The 24,961-nt window shown below is 49.3% G+C and overlaps 1 protein-coding gene and 1 non-coding gene across 4 annotated transcripts; both read right to left on the bottom strand.

The window, feature by feature from the left end:
- On the bottom strand, positions 1-24,650 carry CCDC61 (coiled-coil domain containing 61). Of its 3 annotated transcripts, none has more exons than XM_036013072.1 (14): positions 24,556-24,650; positions 12,631-12,789; positions 12,293-12,375; positions 9,233-9,390; positions 8,000-8,161; positions 3,011-3,221; positions 2,837-2,919; positions 1,984-2,153; positions 1,798-1,873; positions 1,411-1,553; positions 1,220-1,298; positions 992-1,052; positions 450-530; positions 1-322 (listed from the first exon to the last, which is right to left on the bottom strand). In XM_036013072.1, the coding sequence occupies exons 2-14, from the start codon at positions 12,776-12,778 to the stop codon at positions 281-283; spliced, it is 1,497 nt and encodes a 498-aa protein (XP_035868965.1). In that variant the 5' UTR covers positions 12,779-12,789; positions 24,556-24,650; the 3' UTR covers positions 1-280. The 3 variants fall into 3 exon arrangements, with proteins under 3 accessions (XP_035868965.1, XP_028385819.1, XP_035868963.1); XM_028530018.2 differs by having other exon boundaries at positions 450-522; positions 995-1,052; XM_036013070.1 differs by having other exon boundaries at positions 997-1,052.
- LOC114511765 lies at positions 13,856-13,964 on the bottom strand. The gene has a single exon (XR_003685734.1). It is a non-coding gene; the product is annotated as a U6 spliceosomal RNA (small nuclear RNA).
- Positions 24,651-24,961: the final 311 nt, after the last annotated feature.

Here is a 24,961-nt window from a genome sequence, read left to right as displayed (position 1 = left end):
TCCCAAGTACAAAAACATTTATTTACAAAAGGCACAGACCCTCCCTCCCAGCATGCAAAGCCTGAGGGAGCTGGAGGTGTATGTAAGGGCCTCACACACCTGAGACCCCAAGAGCACCTGGAGGGGCGGGCCCGGGTGGCGCTGGAAGGACACGCCAGCCCCGCCTCCAACACGCCAAATCCAGGGTGGATAGGGGCTGGAGGGACAGTGATCCCTCTACCAGGTCAGGACCTCGTGTCCAGTTGGTTCATGTATTCCTGCAAGGCCTTCAAACGGGCATCTATTTCCGCCATGTCAGCAGCCTGGTAGTCGGAGCTGTACTCTGTGAAAGCAGGCGTCGGTGTGGGGGGCCGTGGGGGGCCTCAGGCCACAGGGAGTGCCAATGGCCTCAGTGCCACCCCGGCAGGCTCTGGGGCATGTGAGGGGGAGGCATGGAGTCCTGGGCTCACCTTTGATGGGGACCCAGCCCCCAGAATTGGCCAGGTGTTTCTGACGGCGCCCACATCCCAAGGGGGTGGACTTCTGCAGGGGGGGAGGCATGAGAGAGGTGAGCACCCTCCCTCTCCTCCTGCCCCCCAAATCCCACCAGAAATTCTGAACCTAAGGATCTCAGGAAAAAATAAGAGCTGACACCTTCCAGGCACCTATACAAAATAACTTTGTATCTTCATCAAAACCCTCTGAGATGAATACTATTACCATCCCCATTTAACTGATCAAGAAACTGAGGCAGAGGCTGAGTAACTAACCACCCTGGAGTCACACAGGGGGTAGGAGGCAATTTGTGGGGCTCTTAACCAGCGTCCTGTGCCCCAACCTCATGCCCGCCCATTCTCCCCTGCAATCCAGTGGTCTCAAAACACTCCCTGTCCAGAGACATTTCACAGGCGCTTTGGCAACCTGCTCCCCAGAATAGAATCAAGGAGAAACGCATAGGCTTCTGGTGGTTTCGTGCTGACCCTGCCTCCCCCAAGGCCTGAGGAATGACACTCACAGTATTGGACCCACTCAAGGTTATGGGACTGGGGGTCTTCCCGAGGCGCCGGCGAGAGCTAAGGAGGAAGGAATGGAGGACCAATGGGAGGAGTCTTTGGCACCTCCCACCTCACCCTCCTCTGCGGTTTCAAAGCTCCATCACTCAATTTGCCTGCAACAGACTGTTCCCAGTCTCCCCAGACGTCTATATGTTGGAGGTCCTTTCCGCCGGCCCAAGTTTTACCCTCTAGGAAGGGATTCAGAGAAATCTTCGAACTCGCTGCAGGAGCTGGCAGACGAGCAGCGGCTGCGGAAACTGTCCACTAGAGGGAGGAGGAGATGGTGAGCCTTCAGCTACCGCCAGTCCCGCCCAGCCCTCGTGCAGCCTAGCACTCGTTCCCCGCCCGGCGCGCTCCAGCCCCTCCAGCCCGTTACCCGAGGAGCTACGGTTTCGGGAGCGGTTAGCTGCGTCCCCTCGGCCGGTCACGGCAGCAGGGGGACGAGTCTGGCGAGCCCAGGAGACAGACGGCCCGTCCCCGCTTCCTCCACTGCCCAGTCGGTTCCGCTGCCGCTGCTGCCTGGGGAACCGAAATGAAACGCATGCCTGTGCGCCTGGCTAATTCGGGGAAGGGCCTCGCTGTGCCCCTGTGAGTCATTGCCAGGCCCGGTGACTCGCTTGAGGTCACGCGAGGGAAGGGAAGAGATGGAGCAGGTGACAGGTGATGGAGACGGAATGGGTGACCGGGAGAGATGAGGGTTCGGGTCAGAGGACTAGGTAAAGGGGCAGGGATATGGGCAAGTGAGAAGGAAATGCACGCTAACTTCATCTTGATCTCTCTCAGCTTCTTCTCCTTGGCTTTCACAAAGGCTGTGGGGTCAAAACGAGGCATGCGACCACCTAGGACGGAGTGGAAGGGTGTGGAGAGAAGAAGCGGCTGCGGTCACAGGATAATGCCTCCACCGCTCTAGTCCGTCCCACCCACCGGCAGGGCAGGACAGGGCACACACCTATGGGCGAGGGCGAGGGGCAGGCAGGGCGGCCTCGACCCCGGGCCCCGCGGCCACTCTCCCTCGATGAGGAGCGGGCGGCGCAGCGGCCACGGGACGTGGAGCGCTCCCGCGACGACGAAGCCCGGCCCTCCCGGGCTGGGTGCGGCACCACTGGCGGAGTCCGTCTCCTGGGAGCACAGGTCCCACTGTCAGTCTCCCACGGGTGGTGACAACTCCGATCCCAGTCCTCTTATCAGACTTCACCATCTTCCAACCTTCAGGTCCATCAGTTACTGGACATTCACCCCCTCCCACAACTATACGACCCTCCAGGAACCTTCTCCCAGGATCCGCCCCTCGCGGAGCCCCATCATCCCTTCCAAAAGGCACCACCTGTCACTTCCCTACAATCTAACCACCTTCTTCACCTGACCCTTCTTCCTGAGGTTTCCCATAGTTCCCTGGTTTTCCCTCACCAATTTTCCAACCCTCTCCCCCCGCAAAAAAAAAAAAAAAAAAAACCCTGCAGAAATCACCCAGATTCCCACCTGCTGGGCCACGCCCTTCTCGTTCTGCTGGACCTTTAGGTCCCGCCCCTTCCCTGGTCCCTTCGTCCAACACCAACCTCCTGAATGCCACCTCAAGCCTGCCCATCTTTCCAGACCCCACTCACCTTTCCCAACTCTACACCGCATGCAGTCCACTAGGCCCCGCCTACCCCACCATCCCCGCCCATTCTCAGGTTCCACCTACCCTCTGTCCAGAGTGGGCCCGCCCAACTTCCCTCAGACTCCGGGCCGCTAGCCCCGGGCCCACCCGCAGTCCAGGTCCGCTGCTCCGAGGCCCCGCCCACCAGGGCCGCGCCCCTCACCCCCTCCGGTACGTGGCCAGCTCGCTGTTCAGCGTCTTCAGCCTGGCGCGCAGGCTCCGCTCCGACGCCTTCACCTCCTCCAGCTGCGGGAATGGACAGGGGCGCAGAGGTCCAGTCTGTGACCCAGGTCTGCGTCCCCGCAAGCCGCCCGTGCCAGCCGCCGCACTCCCTCACCTCCTTGGCCAGGCGGCGGCAGTCCTGGCTGCGGCGGCCGGACCCGCGGTACCCGAGACCGCGCTCTTGCCGCAGCTCCAGCTCCAGGCTGCGCACAAGCCCGCGCAGCGCCTCGGCCTCTTCGCGCGCCGCCCGCCCAGCCAGAGCCTCCTCGCGCGATCGGCCCAGCTGGGCCTCCAGCTCTCGCTTCTCAGAAGCCAGGCGCGACACCCTGGTTGGAGGGGATAAAGAGAAGAAAGCGAGAGCTTGGGGGGCCGGGGGTAGCAGAGGGGCATGGTCTCATCATCCCCATTCCTCCACGGAAGTGGGCACACACCATCATTTCACCTCCCCCACAAAGGGGGGACCCACCACACTCCCAGCTGCCCCCATGGTCCCATCATCTCCCCTCCTCCACCTCTCACGTGACAAGGAACACGGCCACATCACCCCCATCCATACCACGGGCGGACACAGCTGTGTTGAGTTCTAATTACATATCATTGATCTGTCCTTCTCTATAACCTCAAAGCCTAACCTTGAGATGCTGACCCCAGCCCAGCCTCCCCTTGACCCCTTAGCGGGGTCTCATTGCTTCCCATTCACCAGAGGACTTTCTAAAATGCAGATACAATCAGGTCACTACAGTGCTTGAAACCCTTCTTTGAGAAAAAGATGCACACACAAGGCCATGACTTGCAGCACTATTTGTGGTTGCAAAAGAGTGGCAATAACCCAAATGTACACCAACAAGGAGCTAGTTGAATTTCTGTGGTACATCCACTAAACTGAGGACCACACAACTGTAGGAGGGAGCGAGGAAGATTTCTATTTCTTCTCACCGAGTGATAGCCAGGATATGTTCAAACACAGTACAGAAGAATGTTTAGTATGTCTCTTTATGAAAAATAAAAAAGGGAATTATAAATTATATATGTTCATATGTATATTTTCAAAAATATATAAGGATAAATCAAAAAAATTAAAAAGAAAAAACAGAGGTGGCAACAGGGATACAAGCCAGACCCCTCTGAATGTACCCTCTTTTTTCATTTTGAAATTGGAACTATGAAAATAATTTATGTAAGTAAGCTTGAACAAAAGCAATCACTAAAATTATTCAAAGAAACTGGCTCAAGCACAACTATATCAGAATTAGTGGCATGTTGGAAAATGGTGTCAAGCGACAAAAAAGGAACTTTATTTTAGCAAGCAGGAAATAGCCTAAGGACAAAAGGAACTGCAAAAAAAATCTTGAACTTCATTCAGTACCCTTATTAGTAGTAACTATATTGGTATTAAGATAAAGAAAGAAAATATGTTACTATTACTAGAAACTAAGACCATCAGTATTAGAAAAAGACATACAAATAAAAGAGGTTAAATCAACACATTTTTCTGTTTCTAAAAATGTATCTACTTTCTTGTTCTTTCCACTAAAAAGGTGTGAAAGCAATGTCCACCCAATGGGAAAGAGCACCCTAGCAACCAGACTATGATCTCTAAATCCAATTTTCCGCTAAAAGAAACCAGAGCTCCTTGGAAAAATTCCTTATACTAGTTCTGAGACTAGAAAGGTAAAGAAAGTCCAAGACAGCTTGACATGCCAGAACACAAGGAAGCCATCAACGGTTACTAGGGTCATTTCAAAACGATGTAGGAACCAAAATGATGGTGTTCCCACTGGCCAAAGACAATATGAGCATCAGAAAGAATACCTGCAGCCCTGGCTGGTGTGGCTCAGTGGACTGAGTGCTGGCCTGCGAACCAAAAGGTCACAGGTTCAATTCCCAGCCAGGACACATGCATGCCTGGGTTGCAGGCCAGGTCCCCAGCCAGGGGTGTACAAGAAGTAACCTGCAGCCCTGGCCAGATGGCCCAGTTGGCTAGAGCATCATCCCATGCATTAGAAGGTTACAGATTCAATCCCCAGTCAGGGCACATATCTAGGTTGCAGGTTTGATTCCCTGGTTGGGTTTGGGGCACATGCAGCAGACAACCAATACATGATGTTCTCTTTCACACGGATGTTTCCCAGAAGACACTATTAAGAGAGTGACAAGGCTAGGAGAAGGAGGAGAGGAGGGTTTCTGAAACACATATAAAGTAACAAAGGGCTCATATCTAGTCTATATGAAGAACTCCTGGAAGTCCAATAGGAAATAGATGACCAGAAGAAAAACAGACATGATAGGTGAATAGGCAACTCACATAAGGGGAAACCCAAGTGACTAATAAACACACAAAAAAGCGCTCAGCCTCATCGGTGAGTAGGGAAAAGCAAATGAGAACAACCAAGATGTGCTGGGCAGAAGGGAACTTCATAAGAGAGGGATCCAGCTCTCAACATCGGATGGCGTCAGTCCCAGCAGCCCCCGACAGGAGGCAGGGACACAGCACCCCCACGGGAGGTGTCTTTCAAAACCCTGAATCTCACTCACCTATAGGCTGGATAAACACTTCACCAGAGATATGGAAAACAGGGCAACACATTAACCATGGAGACAAAGTCAACAAAATCTACACTGTAGGAAACTCCATAGGACAAATACCTGCCTTCCCCCACAGATAAGTAGCATGAAAAAGGGGGAGACTAATAAATTAAGATTTAAGAAGTACATCACACATTGCAAAGTGTAGCTGAATTCAGGTATCATCACACAAGCCAATTACAAAAGACATTTGTGAGATAATCAGAGAAACGTCAACACATACACACAGTAAGGAATTTTTGCTCATTTCCTTGTATGTAATAACAGTGCTTGCGTTTTTCTTTTAACTGCCCTTGTATGTTAAAGATCCACACTGAGCATTTACAGAAGAGGAATGTCTAGCATTCGCTTCTTTGGGGAGGGGGGACACAAGTCAAACAAGATGGGCGAAATGTCTCAACCGCTGGAGCCAGGGCACAAATACACACATATTACACTACTGTCTATATTTGTGTGTGCTTGAAATTTTTCCCAATAAAGTATTTTTCAAAATCTGTGGCTCCCCCAAGCTCTCCAAGGAGCTTCCCACTCAGCCCCTTCCAGCAGAGGTCTCCCCTCCCCCCCCACCTCCCACTCCCTCTTCTGGGGGGCTCCAGCCAAGCCTCTCTTGGCAAAAGTAGCTCCCTCCTCCTAGAACTTTCCTTCTCCAGGCGGGAATGACTCCACCCATCCTTCAAACATCACTTCCCAGGGAAGCCTGACTGTCCCACCCCCCCATGCCTCCCCACCCCCCCCCCCCCACACACACTCCCCGCCACCGCTAGGTCAGATCCCTATTCTCCGCTCTCCGGGCTGGCTGCACGTTCCTTCCTAGCTTTCTAGCTGGTAATTTATCAGTGTTTTCTGTCTGGATCCTCCCCCCATGAGGACGGTCACCAGGTGTCTGGCCATTAGGTGGGCTCTGTGGCCGGGCTGCCCACATCCATTACAAGCTGGGTGACCTGGGGCAGCGTCCCTTCACACCTCTGTGAGGTGAGACAATAGTAACAAGCACCGATAAAGTTGTAGAGACCCGGTCTGGCACTAAGACCTCAATAAACATTAACAGTGCCAGATAGCGTGCCCAGCACACAGCATGAACTCGGTAAGTGTTGGATGAATGGACGAATAAATGCTGACGTCTTCCCAAACTCCCTAACTCCAAACTGGGAAGGAAAAGTAAGAAGCCACCGTCAAGCTGTGGGATCTCCGTGCAGAGTGCGCCACCTCGTGGCCATCCCGGGGAACACGCACACAGGCCCGCACCCACCAGGCCCCAGTGAGCTAACAAGCGCAGCTCCCGAGGATGAATGGAAGGTAAAGCTCATCCTGCTCCCAGCACTGCACAGCCAAGCTCCTCCAGGAGGACCCGCAGGGTCCTGCAGCGCCCTGAGCTCTCACACCCGGGAGAGGAGAGGCCTGGTTCTCCCAGTCAGCACTGAGGGCTCACTCAGTCCCGGGCTAGGAGCTGCCAACAGCACACAGTGGCTGGAGAAGAGGAGGGCAGTTGGTGCTGGCTGCGAGGATTCAAGTCTAGCTTGGCCACATTACTCACTGTGTGACCTTGGGCAAGTACTCTAACCTCTTGGGGCCTCAGTTTCCTCCTCTGTAAAATAGGGACAATAGTAATGCCTACTTTGTGAGCATTAAATGCATTAAAATCATAAAGCACTGAGCAGAGTCCCTGGCACCCAGTTAAATGCTCAAAAACATTCGCAACTGGTATTAATACTACTACTATTGATTATTACTATTATTGCTACTACTATTGAAAATACTAGCCCTCCCCAACATGTGGGGCCTCCTCCAAGTGGAGACCAAGCCCCCGATTCAGCTCCCCCTCAGCCCAGAGCACACAGCAGGCACTCAATATGTCAAAAGCCTTTGCTCACTTCATTTCACTCTTCCAGACCCTTGTTCTCACCACATGCCACCTAACACAAGGCCTTTGCACATGCTGTTCCCTCTGCCTAGAATGCTCTTCCCCACCCCATCCTCTGACCCTCCCCAAGACCCCACCCAATTCCTGTTACAGCCTTCCACAGCACAGGCTGCCTTCCCTGACTAACTCCACCTCCACTCACAGTGACATACTTGGGTAGTTATGTGGTCAACGTCTACCTGCCCCCTGTCTTTGTCACTCACATGAGGGTCAGGGAGGGGACCAGAATAAAAGAAGCATAGGGTATAGCACTTCCTCCTACTCTGTCTTCGCCCATGTCCCCATGTCGTTCCCTGGGTCTGGAATTACCCAGCTGGGTCACACACCCTTTCCGAGATCCCCCACCCCCACCCCCACTGCATCTGCACAGATCTCACCTATGGGACTGAGAGTCCCAGGACAGCATGGCCAGGACTGTCTCAGTCACCACTGTGTCCCCAGCACCACTCAACACAAGGAGGGCACAGAGGAGAGCTTAGAATATTCCGTGAATGAGGGACTGGCGTCCTCCCAACAGCGCAGAACATAGGACCCCGCAGTGCATGGTGGGATGTGCCCCCACCCCCCGCCCCAACTGCCCTCCCTTCCCAGACTCACTGCTCCCGCAGGTGCCAGATCTCAGAATCCCTGGTGTCTCGAGGGTCCTGGCCATCCAGACCTCGAAGGCGACCCAGCTCCTCCTTCAGCGAGCGGATGATGCCCTGAAGGACCACAGGGTCCGGCTTGCCCTGGTACGGGAGGGGCAGCGGGTAGTGAATCCTGGGGAGGATTAGAACCAGGGCTCAGAGGCCAAGAATCCCTGAGGGTATCTACCTGCCCCTGAGCACCTTAGGATAGGAAAACACACAGTTCCAAAGGCCTCACATTCCTAGAGGCTTAAATTCCAAAGGCAGCTTTGAGCTCCCTCCCTGCCTGCTTTCCACCAGTCAGCCTCCCCCAAGACCCTCTTACATAGCAATTGTGGAAGCGCTGGGCCATGTTACGTACAGCCAAGCACAGTCCTAACCGAGATTCCATAGTAGGAGACTCCAGATGACCTGACCTGGGTCCCCATTGGCTGGAGGAAGGTAGAGCACCTTGATAAGCTGCCCCAGCAGGTGCTATTCAGAGGAGATTAATAACTTCCCACTAGAAAATCCAGGAGCTACTAACAAAGGGAGCAGATGCTTTCCCCAGCTATCTAACTGCCATTCCCAGCGGCCTTCTCCCTTGCTGCCTCCCGTCACAAAGACAGACATTCATATTCCCAGCATCCCTTTTGAAAGGGATGCCATTTCCAGCCAAGCATTATGGGAAAAGCCATGTGACTATTTCCAGCCAAACATAATGGGAAATCTGTTGGGAGTCTGCTGGGAACACTTTTCTTTTCCTGATAAAAAGAGTAGATGCAACTAGCAAGCATAGCCCTGTTCCTCTTCCTCCTGCTTTGATACACATGCAATGCCAGGAGGTCCAGCAGCTATTTTGTCACCATGAAGAGATACGGATGAAATCAAAAAGCAAACACATTGAGGATGACAAAAGAAAACAAACAAAACAAAAAATCCCATAAGGAGCCAGAGGCTCCTTATAAAACTGTTGAGTTGCCACCACCTACCTAGACATCTTGTCAAGTGATAAATTTATTTGTTTAAGGCACTGGTAACGGCTATCCTGCTACTTGTAACCGAACACTATACTAAATGACACAAACCTCAACACTGAAGATTACAAAAGCCGGGTTTAGGCAACATCCCTACCTTGCCCTGGGTATCGGGGGTTCCTGAGGTCTAACCACACCCTCTCCCACTTGCCCACTAGCCTGGACCTAGAGCCAGCCCTTTGTCCCACCTGTCAAACTCCACAGAGTAGATGAGGATCAGGTAGCGCTTGGAGTTGAGCTGGGCCGACCTCGAGGCCAAAGGGCCTGGGCGGCCCCCCATCTTGCGGTTCCGCAGGGACTCCAGATCCGTGTAGGTCAGTAGATCAAGGGTCACCGACTCACTGCTCTGTTGGGAGAGGGTGGGCGGAGCTGCCACAAGACCCAACATGGCCATGCCCAGAGCACACAGCCTGCACACCTGGGCCACCTTCTCGGGGCTATTTCCCACATTGCACCTGAGGAACACCATGGCCCTGTCCAAGGTGCTGGCGCCAGGGCCTCATCAGAGGGACAAACTAGAAAGAGCCTAAATGCTCAGCCATGGGGGACAGCTTAGGACTGTGGCTGTCCATGTACTGTCCACGAACCCCTGGGATCTCTGAGACCCTTTCAGGGAGTCCAAGAGGTTAACACAATTTGCATAATGATGCTAAGATGTCATTGTCCTTTTCACTGTCTTGACATTTGCACTAATGGTGCAAAAGTAGGGGCAGGTAAATATGTTGGTGCCCATTGGCAGAAATTCAGCCAGTGGCACACACGTACTAGTGGGCATTGTATTCTCCAGCGCCTCGCAGTCTCAGGGGTGGGGTGGGCAGGAGGGAGGGAGAGATAGATAACAGGAAATGAACCCTGGGAATGTTCTCAATAATGCTGTAAAAATGATTAATTTCACTGCAGCTCAACCCTCTTGTACACAGCTTTGCACGACTCTGTGACACACTCGGAAGCGTGCCTCCTGCGGCACACCCAAGCGCAACCATTGTCTCAGGAAGAGCACCTGTGCGGTTGTGCCTGGAGCAAAGGCAGCCACTCCTACATGGAACGCTACTTTTACCCGACAGAACCGGGGTCATTTGGCCTTGGGTGTCTGGCAGGCATTTTCTCAACAACGAACACAGTGAGCCTGCCACATCCAGAAAAACAGCTGACAGTGTTTGTTGCCAATGATAAAACTCAAACATCAGAGCAAAACTGGAAGTTGGGAAACCTCGGGTCTGCCACCATGTGTTTGACAGCCTCTGGGTGTTGACAGGTTCTCCTGACACGATCAATGAGGATGTTAACAAACGTGACCTCCGGACATTGGATAATGAAATGTGGCGACATTTGGAAGAGCTGCACAACCAATGCACCAATATTTCCAAATGACCAACACGGGATGTTACAAAACGGGCAAAATACCCAGGCAAAGTGCCAGATGCACCAGTAGGTTTTATCACAGAACACAGAGAGTTCATTGCTGTGGTTTCTGATTCCACATTGCAACCAACCTGCCCAGTTTTAACGTGTTAGCTAAGAAGGATGCACACAATTATCTGAAAAAGCTACTAAAGGACTCTCTTTCCAACTACATGTCTACCGAAGGCAGTTTCTTTCTGCATACACTTCAGCTGAAACCTGTCACAATAGACTGAATGCAAGAACACACAGGAGAATCCAGGAGTTTTCTATAAAGCCAGACCTTAAAGAGATTTGTAAAAATGTAAAACAATGCTACACTCCTTCCTCTTTTGTTTTAGAAATTATATTTTTCATAAACATGTTATTGAGGTTAACATAAACAGTTTTGTTACTATTGTTATTTTTAAATAAATTAATAGATATCTTTAAATTGTTTTTTTCATTTATAATGTGGCAACAAATATTGATAGATAAATCCTGCATAAATAAAAGCTCATTGGCATCCTCAATAATTTTTAAATTATGTCAAGTATAAAGGGATCTTGAAACCAAGGCATTTCAGCACCACTGGGTTCAAGAAATCACGGCAAATGAGCACGCTGGAACACCGAGCAACCACTAACCAAGATGACAAACTCAAACGTCATTAATAATAAAAACAGACAATACCTATACAGCTCTTGTTACAAGCCTGGCATTATTCTAAACTTTTTCATGTAAGTCATCTAATTTTCACAAGTCTATGGAACAGGGGCTACTGTCACCCCACGTTACAGATAGGGAAACTGGGGCACTGAGGGGGGCAGTAACTGGCCCAGGCTCTGGCTAGTAAGTGGCAGTGATGGGCCGGAATTCCAACTCCCTGCTCCTGGGGATCACGCTATCATGTCTATAGATACCGAAATGTTAACAGTCTGGGGTGGGAGGTAGGAAGGGGGTTAAGAGGGACTCTCACTTTCTAGGCCCCACACTACTGCTGTCGCAGTTACACAGGTGCATATTTTATCTGCAATCAGAGAGGTAACGTAGGTCATTTGATAACATAGTTTTCAAATGACATTTGAGTAACATTCCCTGACACTCAGTTTCAGCCTGCTTTTTTTCCCCTATTACTACTTTTAACCATTTGACAGGACTTGATTTTCCCTTGTCTATCGCTCCCACTGGAATGTCAGCTCCATGCAGACAGGGACCTTGGTGTCCTTGTTCGCTGCCGTATCTCCGTGCCAACAGCAGTGACAAAATGAATGACTGGCCCTGGGCACGGATGTGACCACATTGTTATGAAATATCGTTCAATCTTTCAAAAGCAGGTTACAGAATAGCTTGGGAAATACAGCAACTACATATACATAGAGCGGCAGAAGTGGGGTCACGGTTGTTCATGTGGAAAATAACACAATAATTAATAAATATGAATACAAGAATAAACCCTGTTTCATATACTCACAACTGTAAATCTACTTTAGCCTCACCCTGGACCATTATAGATCTAAATGCACACACGCACACACACTCATGGAAGTTCACAAATAAATAGAGAAATGGAGAAACAACCAGAGTGATTTTCACCAAAATATTACCAGGAATGAGGATTAGCAGCAAAGCGATTTTTCCTGTCTTCTTTACATTTCTCTGTGGCCTGAATTTTCTTCATGAGAATAACTCTCATCAGAATCAATAAGCCATTTCCATTTGGAAAAGAAGGAAAGAAAGAAATAGCCCCGCCCCTTCGATGAAGGAGAAGATTCACGATCTCACACACATCAGATGGGCATCTACCCCCCGGCCCAGGCATCCAGGGCACAGAAACCGCCCCCCCAACCCCCAGTCCCAGTCCCTACCTGGGTCAGGGCTGACTCCAGCATGTTACAGAAGATGTTGAACTGTTTGAAGTTCCCTGTCTTGTGAGTCAAATCTTCAATGACTGAGTGGGGAGAAAAGTTCTTCCTGAAGTCTGACCACTCGCCCCATCCAAGGGCCATGCATCCAGACTTTCCAACTTTCCCTGACCCCAGTGCCTCTGGCCTGAGGAATGAGCCTTACACCCCCTCCCAATCTCAGAACTTTTCTGGTCTGGCAGAAGAGGCTGGTGGGCAGGATACCAGGTGGGCTCATCTTCTTGGAGAAGCTGACCCCGAGGAAGAACAGGGGCATCCCCCCCTGGGGCAGGCACACTCACAGCTGGCATCGAACTCGCCCCGCCACTGGTCAGCCGTCATCCGGTCCTCCACCTCCAGCTCAAGCACCTGCCCAGACACCAACACCCGCACGGCATGTTCCACACCCCGGAACATGTAGTCCACCTGCAGGCCAGCTGGCTGGTCCATGGCCAGTGTCACTGGAGGAGGGGACAAGACAGAGAGCCAGACTCAGGAACTGGAAGACCAGATTCATTTCCTGGCTTCACCATTTACCAGCTGTGGCAGCTTAGGAAAGAGACTGTGCCTTGGTTTCCTCATCTGGAAAATGGGTATAATAATGGCACTGACCTCATGGTGTTGATGTGAGGATTAAATTGGACAGTGCACATAAAAGTACTCAGGACTATTTCCTGCACACAACTATGCCCAATACATGCTGGCTGATAGCATATATGATTTCCAACAAGAGAATCATGAGTAAGCCCTGGCTGGTGTAGCTCAATGGACTGAGCACTGGCCTGTGAACCAAAGGGTCACTGGTTCAATTCCCAGTCAGGGCACATGCCTGGGTTGTGGGCTAGGTCCCCAGTAGGGGGCACACGAGAGGCAAACACACATTGATGTTTCTCTCCTCCCTCCCTTCCCCTGTCTGAAAATAAATAAATAAAATCTTTTTTAAAAAAAGACAATCGTGATTAATACTATTATTTATTAATCTCTATACTTGTTATATACTTATTATTCACTCACTGATCAGCAAACATTTGTAGAGAAAAGTCTAGCTGGAAAGGGGACAGAGAGTCCTGAGGTGAGGTGAGGTGAGGTGAGGTGAGGCAGAGAGTTTAAAGAGGGGGCAAGGCAGGCTCTGTGAGAAGCTGACATCTGAGCAGAGAACTGAAGGCGGCCAGGGAGCGGCCATGACTGACCATACAGGGGCAGTGGTCCACGTTGAGAGAACACCCAGTGCTACATACTATCAATGACATGTAAATCACTCACACTGAATTAAACATTGATTTTATTAATTAGTCTGTCGTAAGCACAAGAACTTTCTCTCAGCCAGTAGAGCTATGACTCACTGTCAGCTCTTCAAGTGGAGGAGCTGGAAGTGAGTCAGGGCTCCACCTCGGCCCGGAGTCCGGGGGCTGCTTCAGGATGGCAGCCGTGGGCTGCCTGGGTCACGTCCAGGTTCAGCTACGTGTGCAGACACAAGCAGGTTACTTAACCTCTCCTGGAGCCAGATTCCTTATCTTTATTTATTTTTTTAATATGGAATGCTTCGAAAATTTGTGTGTCATCCTTGGGCAGGCGTGATGCTCATCTTCTCTGTATTGTTCCAATTTTAGTACAGCCTAAATTCCTTATCTTTAGAGATTCCTTATCTTTAAACCGCAGGCCACCCTGGGGGCTGGGGATCAGGGATCAGATTGCAGTCCCACCCTCAGTGAGGATGGCCAGGAGTCAGAGGTAGAAAAGTGTCAAGTAGTGAGGAACAGGAATGCTGGGAGGTGGGGTTGTTCTTTTGGCTAAGGTGGCCAGGGAAGGCACCTCTGCTCAGCAGCCTGGAGGGAGGGAGAAAGCCACGTGAGTGCCTGGGAAGAGCCTGGGAAGAGCGTCCAGGCAGAGGGAACGGCCAGGTAAGGGCCCCAAGGTGAGTAGTTCCCAGTTTGTTCTAAGCACAGCAAGGAGGGCAGCGAGGAGGTGGAAGAGGGAGGAGGATGCCAGTAGAGGTATACAGGCCAGGTGATGTCCGTGCCGGACACCTAGGTAAGAGAACAGCACCCCGTCTCCTCAGACAGGTGAGAGGATTGAATGAACTAATCATGTCAAAACCCTTGGAGAAATTGAGTCACGCCTGGCATACAGCAAGCACTCAATACCTACTGGCACCATCATCGTTATTATTGCTTTGTTGTGTCTGAGCGTGACAGGGACTATGGAGACAAGGCAAGCCCGTTCCCTCCCCAGTGTGCAGACAGGGAAACTGAGGCTCCGGGAGACAAAGAGCCCTGCCCAGCGTCCCACTGCTGCTCCAAAGACAAGGGCCACCCAGGGCTTCCCGAGACGCCAGTCATGGGGACCTCTCCAATGCCTGACCTCCTCTCCCCCACCGCCTCCTTTCGTCCTCCCACGTTCCCAAGGAAGCCCCTCCTAAATTCCGGTATCAGGAATGTCAGTCATGTTGTCAGGGAAGATGATGACCCCTGAAGTTTGGGGTCAGTGATTTTCAGCCGTTTGCAAGTCGTGAGCATTTGAGAATCTAGTAAGATCTCTGAAACTTCCCCAGACAAACTGAATAAACTCATATATTTTTGCAATTAATTTCGGGGGCTCCCTGAATACCACCGCCAGGTTCATCGACAGATTCCCTTTCTCAAAGGCCCAGTGACAACCGTCTGAGCCCCGCACCTCCTGACAGGCACCTGTCCCTAGACCCAAGCAATTGTTGAGGTGCTCACTTTGACTTTATTTGATGGAGGGGTCTCTGGTATTAGAGGGGCTCCTAAAATCTGGAGACCTCTTTCCTTTGAAAATTCACACTCTTGCAGTTGTGCTTCCATTCTCTGAGAGGTTCGGAGCTCTGTGCAGCCACACATTTCAACGTACCCCTCATCCCCTGGTCCCCAAAGCCGGCACCGGACCTGCCCCACAGGTGCACCGGACCCCGCCCACTGACCTGCCCTCAGACGCCACGAGCCAATCAGCGGTGGCACTATCTCGGTTACCAAGGCGTTCGAAGCAGCTGCAAAACACACCTCGGGAACCGCACTACTTCCGAGTTCGGTTACCACCCCATCTGTGCTACCTAACTCCCGGGAGGGGACAGAGGAGGAAGGGGGCCCGCCCCACCCCATCCTTGCTGCAACCTTCCAGCTCTCCTCCTCCCCCACTCCCCCACATAAGCCCCCATTCTCACCCCAAAGATAGCAGCCCTTCACTAGATAATAAGGACCTTTCCAAATCCAGGAGCCATGAAACATTAGCTTCCCCTCAGTCACCAGCTAGCTATAAGCCCGTGAATGTTCTACCCGAATTCAACCCTTCCCTTAACACACCTGCCTCCCTCACCTCCACAAACTTCGCCCACTCCCTCCCCATCCCCTCTTCTAGGCACGAGGTGAGCGCTCAACAATTGCTGATAGAATAAATCTCCCACCCTGCAAGCTCGACCCGCCCTTCCTGACCCCGGCTCCCCATCGCTCCTTCCCTAGACGGCCTGGAGGTTCGGTGCGCCCGTTCCGTCCGCTCTGCAGAACCTCCGCCCTCCACATTGCAGCCCCGCCCCTCTTCTGCTAGTTCCCAAGACCAACCCCCCCTCCCCTCCCCTCCCCAAGTCCCTTCCTTCCATCCCCATCTCCCAGATTCAGCGAGAGTAGGGGGCGCAGAGCGGGGCACACTCCCCTTCTCCTTGCAGCAGCCCCCACGTTCTCCTGGGGTTCCTCCGTATAGTACCTGAATTTTGCTCTCTGCCCCCATTAATCCGCCAGGATTCTGCCTGCATATCCCAAGGTTCTACTCCTCACACACCCCATTTTCAGTCTGTATTCCATCATCCAAATATTTTGCCTGGATTCTGTTCCCTCCCAAATCCTGTGTAAACCCCTCTCCCCCACGCTCACATTTTCCACCCCTCTCTCCTTTGGAGAGACCCTCCTGAACACCACCTGCTCCCCGCCCCCCTCCCCCATCCGGGGATTCCCCAAGCCTGGAGTCCCTCCCTCCCTTCTGCTCCCCGCAACCCAGTCCCCCAGCTGACCCTGTCCTTCTACCTGCATGCTCTATCCCTGCTCTGTGACCAGTGGCCCTTCCTGGTGGCTGGTCAGGTGTTCCAGTTCCACGTCTCTCCTAGCTCCTCTTCCCCACCTCAGCTTCTACAGGCCACGTCCCGGCATCCCAACATCCTGGTATCCTGGCATCCCAGCATCCCGGCATCCCAGCCGAGCCTTCAAGGCTCTGCCCTAGTCAACCCCAAAGTCAGCACCTCAACCTTGCGCACTGCATGTGGACACCCCAGAGTCCCACTCTGGCCCACACACCTGACCCCATTTCTGGGGCTCATGACATCATGCCTTCTGCGCGCACACACTTTCCCAGCCCCAGCCTCACCCTCTGGTCTTTCACTAAGGTGACCCCCTCTGGGTTCCAGTGTTACATCTCTGCCCCTGGCTCCTCCCCCCAAATTACACTCCCCTGGATATTTCAGATTTCACAGCCCTCACCCCAGGGCCGGAGCTGACAGTCCTCCATGCTGGACTTCCCGAAGACAAATCCACAGCACCGCCTCCCACACCAGACATGGGTACTTCCCCACCCCTGGCAGCCCCCACCCCATGGTGTTTCCCACTCCCTGCAGCCCCACCCCACCACCACCACCACATATTTCAGCCCAGCCATGACCTAGTGGGACTCTTCAATTCACCACACACACACACACACACACACACACACACACAGCCTGGCCCCTATTCTGATATCACATCCCACCATGTGGGTGAATTTGAGCTGGATAGCATCCCCTCCTCACTTCACCTGGTACTCCCCAGAATACAGACCGAAGCCTTCCACAGTGACCCCCAGAATGTATAGGTCCAAAAGTCCTTTGGGACACCCCACATTCCAGACCTCCACAGTGTACACTGCAGCCCACCACAACCCCGTAGGGTGTCCAGACCCCCCCTCCCACACTTTCCCTCAAAAGCTTTTATCTTAGATAAGGACCTGGCAACTTATCAAAGACTCACGCTGAATTCTGCTCTCTGATAGGTGTTGTAACCATCCCCACTTCACAGAGGGTAAAACTGAGGCTTGCCCAGCACCCCACAGTGGATTGGAATGTTTGTCCCTCTAGTCATCACGCAGGTGTCCTTCCCCGGCCACTTTCCATGTCCCCACATAACTCTCTGTTCCTTCTCCTCCAGCACTAATCTAAAAGTGGCTTCACACCCTATGCATGGCACACGCTACAGGCTTGGGACTCCAGGTTCGGAATCCAGCTCCACTACTTACCCACAGCGTGGCCCTGGCCAAGGCACTTATCCTCTCTGGGCCTCTCCCCATCAGTAAAGCAGGGATCCCACCTTGTAGGACTGTTTTGGGGATTCACTAAATACATGCAAGGCATTTCAAACAGTGCCTGGCACGCAGTCAGTTATGACCATGTATGCAACGAGTGGATGATTTGCTGCCAGACCTGAAGCCATGAGAAAGAGCCATTCTGATTATTCTTACTTGTTCGGCGCCCTGGGCCAAGCACAGGTCAGGGGCAGCTTTTGAACTGAACGACACTGGGGAATGGGGGCCTGGACACTGGAGATATAGCCAAGGGCTTCTTTGCCCTCAGCTCACTCCTTGTCACCCTTGAGGTCTCAGTTCCAACATCCACCCCTGCAGGAGGCCACCCTGACTGCCAGACACCTGCTCAATCTCGGTGTCTCCAGCAGAGGGCCAGCCACAGAGGAGGGGTTTAATGATGAGAGAGCTCCAGCTGGAGCTCTGAAACAGCCTATTTGGCTCAGTGAGGGCCGCAGGGTGTTTAATGGAAGTGAGGGATCCTGGGCATGGTCCCAAACCTGGAGAAGCAAGACCTCTGGGGGCAGGCCCAGGAATCCGCATTCCCTACACATTCCCCCAGCACTAACTAGAGCTGAGAGCTTCTGCCCCTGGCCACCACAATCTGCCCAGTTTATTATCACCATCTAGACCCACCCAAGACCCCCCAGCTCAACAACCCTGCCCTGTGAGACAGGGAGACAACATCCCCTCCCCGCAAGAAACGCCAAAAATGGTGCTATATACAGCACAAGTACCACCTTTTAAGCACCTATGTACACTTCTAGGTGCCAAGTTCTAAATTCACATAGAGCCAGCCCTCTAGTGGGGGGAGTCTAAGAATCCCAGTGGACTGAACACACAAGAAGAGAAGGCCCACATATATGCTATGTATAGGAGACCCACCTCGGAATGAAAGATACACAGAGACTAAAAGTAAAGGGATGGAAAAAAGATAATTCATGCAAATGGAAAAGGAAAAAGAAGCTGGGGTTGCAATACTTGTATCTGGCAAAATACGTTAAAACAAAGAATATAGTAACAGACAAAGAAGAATACTACATAATGATAAAGGGAGCAATCCAACAAGAAGAGATAACTCTTGTAAACATGCACCCAACATAGGAGCACTTAAACATATAAAGCAAATCTTGCTGGACAAAAAAGGAAGAGATCGACAGTAACGCAGTCATAGTAGGGGATTTCAACACCCCATTGACTTCAATGGGTACATCTTCCAGGCAGAAAATCAACAAGGAGACAGGGGCCTTAAACAACACACTAGATCAGATGGATTTAATTAATATTCAGAGCATTTCACCCCAAAGCAGTAGAATATACATACTTTTCAAGTGCACATGGAATATTTTCTAGGACAGACCACATGTTAGGACACAAAACAAGCCTCAATAAGTTTAAGAAGATTGAAATCATATCAAGCATCTTCTCTGACCACAATGTTGTGAAACTACAAATCAATCACAAGAAAAAAACTGAAAAACACACAAAGACATTGAGGCTAAGTATCATGTTACTGAACAATGTATGGGTTAACAATGAGATTAAGGAAGAAATCAAAAGATACCTTGAAACAAATGAAAATGAGAACACAACAACCCAAAATCTATGAGACCAGCAAAAGCAGTCCTAAGAGGCAAATTCATAGCATTACAGGCCTATCTCAAGAAACAAGTTAAAACTCGAATAAACTATCTAACTTTAAACCTAAAGGAACTTGAAAAAGAATAATAAACAAAGCCCAAAGTAAGCAAAAGGAAGAAAATAGTAAAGATCAGAGCAGAAATAAATAAACTAGAGTCTTAAAAATACAAAAAATCAATGAAACCAACAGCTGACCTTGACACAGTCGGGACAGATGAGACGCATCCGCACAGCAGAGGTGGCTGTGGCCAGATCTCCTGTCTATCTCCTCCTGTGTGCCTGTCCCTGCTAGCAATAGGTGGTGGGATTTTTGGATACCTGTGTGTTATAACAAAAAAATCTGCACGATGCCTCTGATTCTGCATGAAATGATTTGCTGACCACACAACAGAGCCCCTAGCAACCCTAATGCTGCCTGCTTCCCCCACCTGGGAAGTTAAGGACAAAATTAAACTATGGACAGACCAACTGCCAGAATGCTGAAGGAAGCTGTTGCTAGGAATGTTTCTTAGGGAGTAACCACCTGAGAGGTTAAGATTTATTAGAGCCACTACCCCTCCCATACCCTGGACAGGAGTGTATAGAAATAAGGAGTTCTAGTTGAGAATAATAATCTCAATACATGGAAACAAACAAAAAACATGGCCCCCCAAGATGTATAAATCAAAAAACCTAGGCAAAAAACCAGTTACCTAACTGAGACAAATTTAACCTCAATGGATAATAGTTGATTTCTATATACCTATAAATCACCCCTTGCCCCCTTTTAATTTAGACCAATTCCTAGAATCTTAATAGATACCTAGTTACTAACTGGCACCAGAAAGTTTGTGCCCGTATAGCTTTGTTGGCTATCTGATTAATGACCCTCTTGGTCAAAATAAACTTTGTTTAATATAGTTGATCTGTGGGACCTCCTGTACTTTTCCGTTATTTCTTGGTTTAAAATGATTGATCTGTAAAACCTTCTGTTTTTCTAAATTATTTCTATGGTAACTGTTTCTGTTTTAATAATCACACTATGCACTGAATGTTGTATAACCTCCCCTATAAAAATAAAAATTGATTTTTCCAGGTGAGTCAGTCAGGCCCAAAAAGCCTGGCTATCCTCTGGCACCCCACCCGGTGTCTAGCTTCAGTCTCTTCGCCTTAGCCATGCATCCTTTGGGGACCCTGAGACCCTGCTGAGGCTGGACCCTGGCACTGGTTCTTTGAAAAAATAAACAAGATTAACAAGCTTTTAACTCATCAAGAAAAAAAGAGGACCCAAATAAATAAAACCAGAAATGAAAGAGAAGTAACACTGACACTGAAGAAGTACAAAGGACTGTAAGAAAATATCATGACCAATTATATGCCAGCAAATGGGAACACCTGGGCTAAATGGAGACATTCCTAGAAACATATAATCTTCCAAAACCAAATCAGGAAGAATCAGAGGATCTGAAACTTAAGTGCTTCCCTTAAGATCAGGAACAAGATAGGGATGTCTGCTTTCACCACTCTTATTCAACATAGTACTGGAATTCTAGCCACAGAAATCAGACAAGAAGAAGAAATAAAAGGCACCCAAATTGGAAAGGAAGAAATAAAACTGCCATTATTTACAGATGACATGATATTGTATATATAGAACCCTAAAAATTCCACCAAAAAACTACTACAATTGATAAATGAATTCAGTAAAGAAGCAAGATACAAAATAAATATCCAAAAATCAGTTGCATTTATATATACAAATAATGAACTATCATAAACGTAAACTAAGAAAACATTCCCACTTATAACTGTGTCAAAAAATTAAATACCTAGGAATAAATTTAACCAAGGATGTAAAGGACCTGTACTCAGAAAATTATAAGACACTGAAGGAAGAAACTGAAGGAGCTACAAATAAGTGGAAGCACATACCATGTTCATGGATAGGCTGAATTAACATCATTAAAATATCCACACTACCCAAAGCAATATATAGACTCAATGCAATTCCTATCAAAATATCATTGGCATATTTCACAAAACTAGAACAGGTATTTCAAAAATTTATATGGAACCACAAAAGATCCCAAATAGCCACAGCAATCTTGAGAAAGAAAAACAAAGTTGGAGGAATCATGCTACCTAATATCAAACTATACTACAAGGCCATAGTAATCAAAACAGCATGGTACTGGCATTAAAAACAGACATATAAATTGTTGGAACAGACTAGAAAGTCCAGAAATAAACCCATGCCTTTATGGTCAATTAATATTTGACAAAGGAGGCAAGAACATACAATGGGGTAAAAATAGTCTATTCAGTGAATGGTGTTGAAAAAAACTGGACAGACACATGCAAGAACAAAGAAACTAGACTACCTTCTTACATCATACACAAGAATAAACTCAAAATGGATTAAATATTAAATGTCAGACTCAAAACCATAAAAATCCTAGAGGAAAACACAGGCAGTCAAATCTCAAACAGTTCTCATAGCAGTATTTTTTCTGATTTATCTCCTTGGGCAAGGGAATCAAAAGAAAAAATAAACAAATGGGACCACATCAAACAAAAAAGTCTTTGCCAGCAAAGGAAACCACCAACAAAATGAAAACACAATCTGTTGAATGAGAGAACATATTCGCCAATGATACATCTGATAAGAAGTTAATAGCTAAAATTTATAAAGAATTTATATAATTCAACATAAAAAAATCCAAATTTTAAAATGGTACCTGAATAGACACTTCTCCAAAAAGGACACACAGATGGCCAACAGACATATGAAAAGATGCTCAATGTCACTAAGCAACAGAAATGCAAAGTAAAACCACAATGAAAGTATCACTTCACACCTGTCAGAATGGCTATCATCAATAAATCAACAAACAACAAATGCTGGCAAGGATGTGGAAAAAAGGGAACTCTCCTGCACTGTTGATGGAAATGCAGATTGGTACAGTCACTGTGGAAATCAATATGAAGTTTCCTCAAAAAATTAAAAATGGAACTGCTTTATGACCTTGTGATTCCACCTCTGGGAATATATCCAGAGAAACCCAAAACACTCATTTGAAAGAATATATGCACCCTTATGTAGCATTATTTATAACAGCCAAGATTTGGAAGCAACTTAAGTGCCCATGGGTAAATGAGTGGATAAAAAAGCTGTGGTGCGTTTACACAATGGAATAATAAGCGGCTATGAAACAGAAAGAACTCTTACCCTTTAAGGTTGCATAGATGGATCTAGAGAGTATTATGCTAAGGGAAATAAGCCAGTCACAGAAAGACAAGTCCCACATGCTTTCACTCATATGTGGAGTCTAATGAACAATATAAGCTAATAGAACAGACTAGATACACAGAGCGGACTGACAGCTGTCAGAAGAAAGAGGGGGTGGGGGACTGGGTGGAAATGGCAAAGGGATCGACGAAAAAACTCATAGACAGACAACAGTATGGTGATTATGGGGGGGATGGGGTGGGTGGAAGTAGACGAGAGCAAACGGGGATAAATGGTGATGGAGGGAGACAACTCGGGGAGGTGAACACACACTACAACATACAGATGATGTTTTATAGAATTGTATGCCTGAAACATATCATTTTATTAATCAATGCCCCCAACAAATTCAATTAAAAATTGAAATAAATAATAACTCAAATAGAAAAGAAGCCCAGTGCATATAAACAAACACTGATATATGTCACATGGTGGTTTTATGAAGAAAACTAAAACCAAGTGGCAAGGGGCCCGGGAGTGACAGAAGCTACTTTAGCTTGGGTGGTCAGCCAAGGACCCGTCTGTGAGGTTGACATTTGAGAAGAGACCTGAAGGTGGTGAGGGAGAAGCAGTCTAGCTAGACATTTGGGAGGAGCGTAATCTGCAGGGGACAAGTACATTCTCCAGGTGAGATGGTAGTTACTATGTCTGAGTGACAAGAGGAAGCCAAGGTGGCTCAAGCAAGGTGAGCAAGGAGGAGTGGTAGGAGTTAAGGGCAGGGAGGAGGGGGAGCTGGATCATGTGGGGCCCGGTGGGCTTGGCAAGGCCTTCTACAGGAGGTGAGACTACATGAGGTGAGAAACAGGGAAGGATCTGAACAGGGCAGCAACACGACCTGACTTCTGTTTAAACAAGATCCTCCTGTATGTGGGGTCAAGGGCACAGGCAGGGATCCCAGTGAGGAGCTCATTGCAAAGACCAAGGACAAGTGAGGGCTTAGATCAGAGTGGTAGCACAGGAGGTGGCGAGACGCGGCCGGATTCCTGGTATGTTTGACTGATAAGGCATTTGTGAGTTTGACAAAAAGGAGGAGCGAAGGGCAATTTCAAGGTTTTTGCCCCACATTCGCGTTCCTGGAAGAATGAAAATGCCATCAACAGGATTTGGAGGTTGAAGAGGGGAAACCACAGTTTGAATCAGGATAAGTTTTTAAGGTCTGGATGTCAGCTGAACTTCCAAATAGAGAAGAGTCAGTCATTGGGTATTTTAACTCTGGAATTCACGGGGGAGTACATGGGAATATCGCTATGTAAAGACTATCGAGGCCCCAAAGCTACGTGAGGCCACTAGGGGAGTGGTATAGTCAGAGAAAAGGTCGGTCTACCAGTGATGACGCAGCAGCACAAGGGGTAAAGAACTCTCCGAGGCCACTTTGATATTCAATGGCAGGGTCAGCGGCAAAGCCAGGATTCAAACTCAAGCATCCCAAGGCCACAGCCTTAACAACAAAGTCGTTAGGAAGTTTAAGAGTTAATTCACATAATACCTGATAGATGCTCTTTGCACATAGTGAGCCCCCAGTAAAGACTAAGCCTTCCACTCGTTAAAGCATAACCTCATCTCCAGAGGCCTCCCTCTTACCCTCCTCAATATTGCTTCTACACATGCCCTCCATCCAAACCAAAGCTTATAACTCATAGCAGGGACCGCCCCCCATACTGCGCTATATTAATTCTCTGCCTTAAAACTTCCCATTAGATCGCTATATTACAAGTCCATTTCTACATTTTACCATTTGCTGTGTCCTGCTTTACACTTTCTTCATTAAAGAACCTCCTGAGAAATACAAAACCCCCTCTGATTCAGTCTGCTTTCTGCTTCAAAAATCCTCATCAAAGGACCCTCCTGTATTAAAAAGCACGCCCCTCCCGAATCCCACACTGCCGGGTCAGCTGCCCGCCGCAGCCCACACTCCCCAAGAGCACCCCCTCCCCCCGGAATCGCCAAACCAGCCCGCGCACCCGCGGCTCTCTCCGCCGCTCACCTTCTTCACTGCCACCCCTCCTCGCGAGCGGTTCAACTGCCGAAGCTCCAGCCCCGCCCCAAGATCCGGTTTTCTCACTTCTGATTGGCTCTGCCTTACTTACAGCCAAGTTCCTATTAGTCAAACAGACGCCCGTCACTCTGTCCCGCCCCACAGAAGAACCCGCCCTCCAAAATTTGCAACTGGCCAAGTCGGAAGAGAGGTTCCAAAATGGGTTGGACCATAGGATCCCATTTCCAATCACTACGAACTAATCATTACTGCCAGTCATAGGAAAAGGGTTGTTCCTTGGAGAGGGGAGGAAATCCCGGAAAAAGCCACTGGACTCCGCCCATCACCCCCTGCGACAGAATAGGCACAGCCCATGGGATGACTAGACCGAGGGGGAAGTGGGAGTGTCGGACGC

Source organism: Phyllostomus discolor, chromosome 12 (genome assembly GCF_004126475.2).
Source record: "Phyllostomus discolor isolate MPI-MPIP mPhyDis1 chromosome 12, mPhyDis1.pri.v3, whole genome shotgun sequence".
NCBI lineage: Eukaryota > Metazoa > Chordata > Mammalia > Chiroptera > Phyllostomidae > Phyllostomus > Phyllostomus discolor.
This window is presented reverse-complemented; position numbering and strand designations above follow the sequence as displayed.

What these genes read in the sequence shown, in the direction of transcription:
- CCDC61 (XM_036013070.1), bottom strand. Translation starts at nt 12,778, where the DNA reads ATGGACCAGCCAGCTGGCCTGCAGGTGGACTACATGTTCCGGGGTGTG. An exon ending in ATCTGGCACCTGCGGGAGCA is followed by an intron (nt 3,222 to 7,999) that starts GTGAGTCTGGGA and finishes CCCTCCAACCAG; the next exon opens with GGTGTCGCGCCTGGCTTCTG. An exon ending in GCCGCCGCCTGGCCAAGGAG is followed by an intron (nt 2,920 to 3,010) that starts GTGAGGGAGTGC and finishes CCATTCCCGCAG; the next exon opens with CTGGAGGAGGTGAAGGCGTC.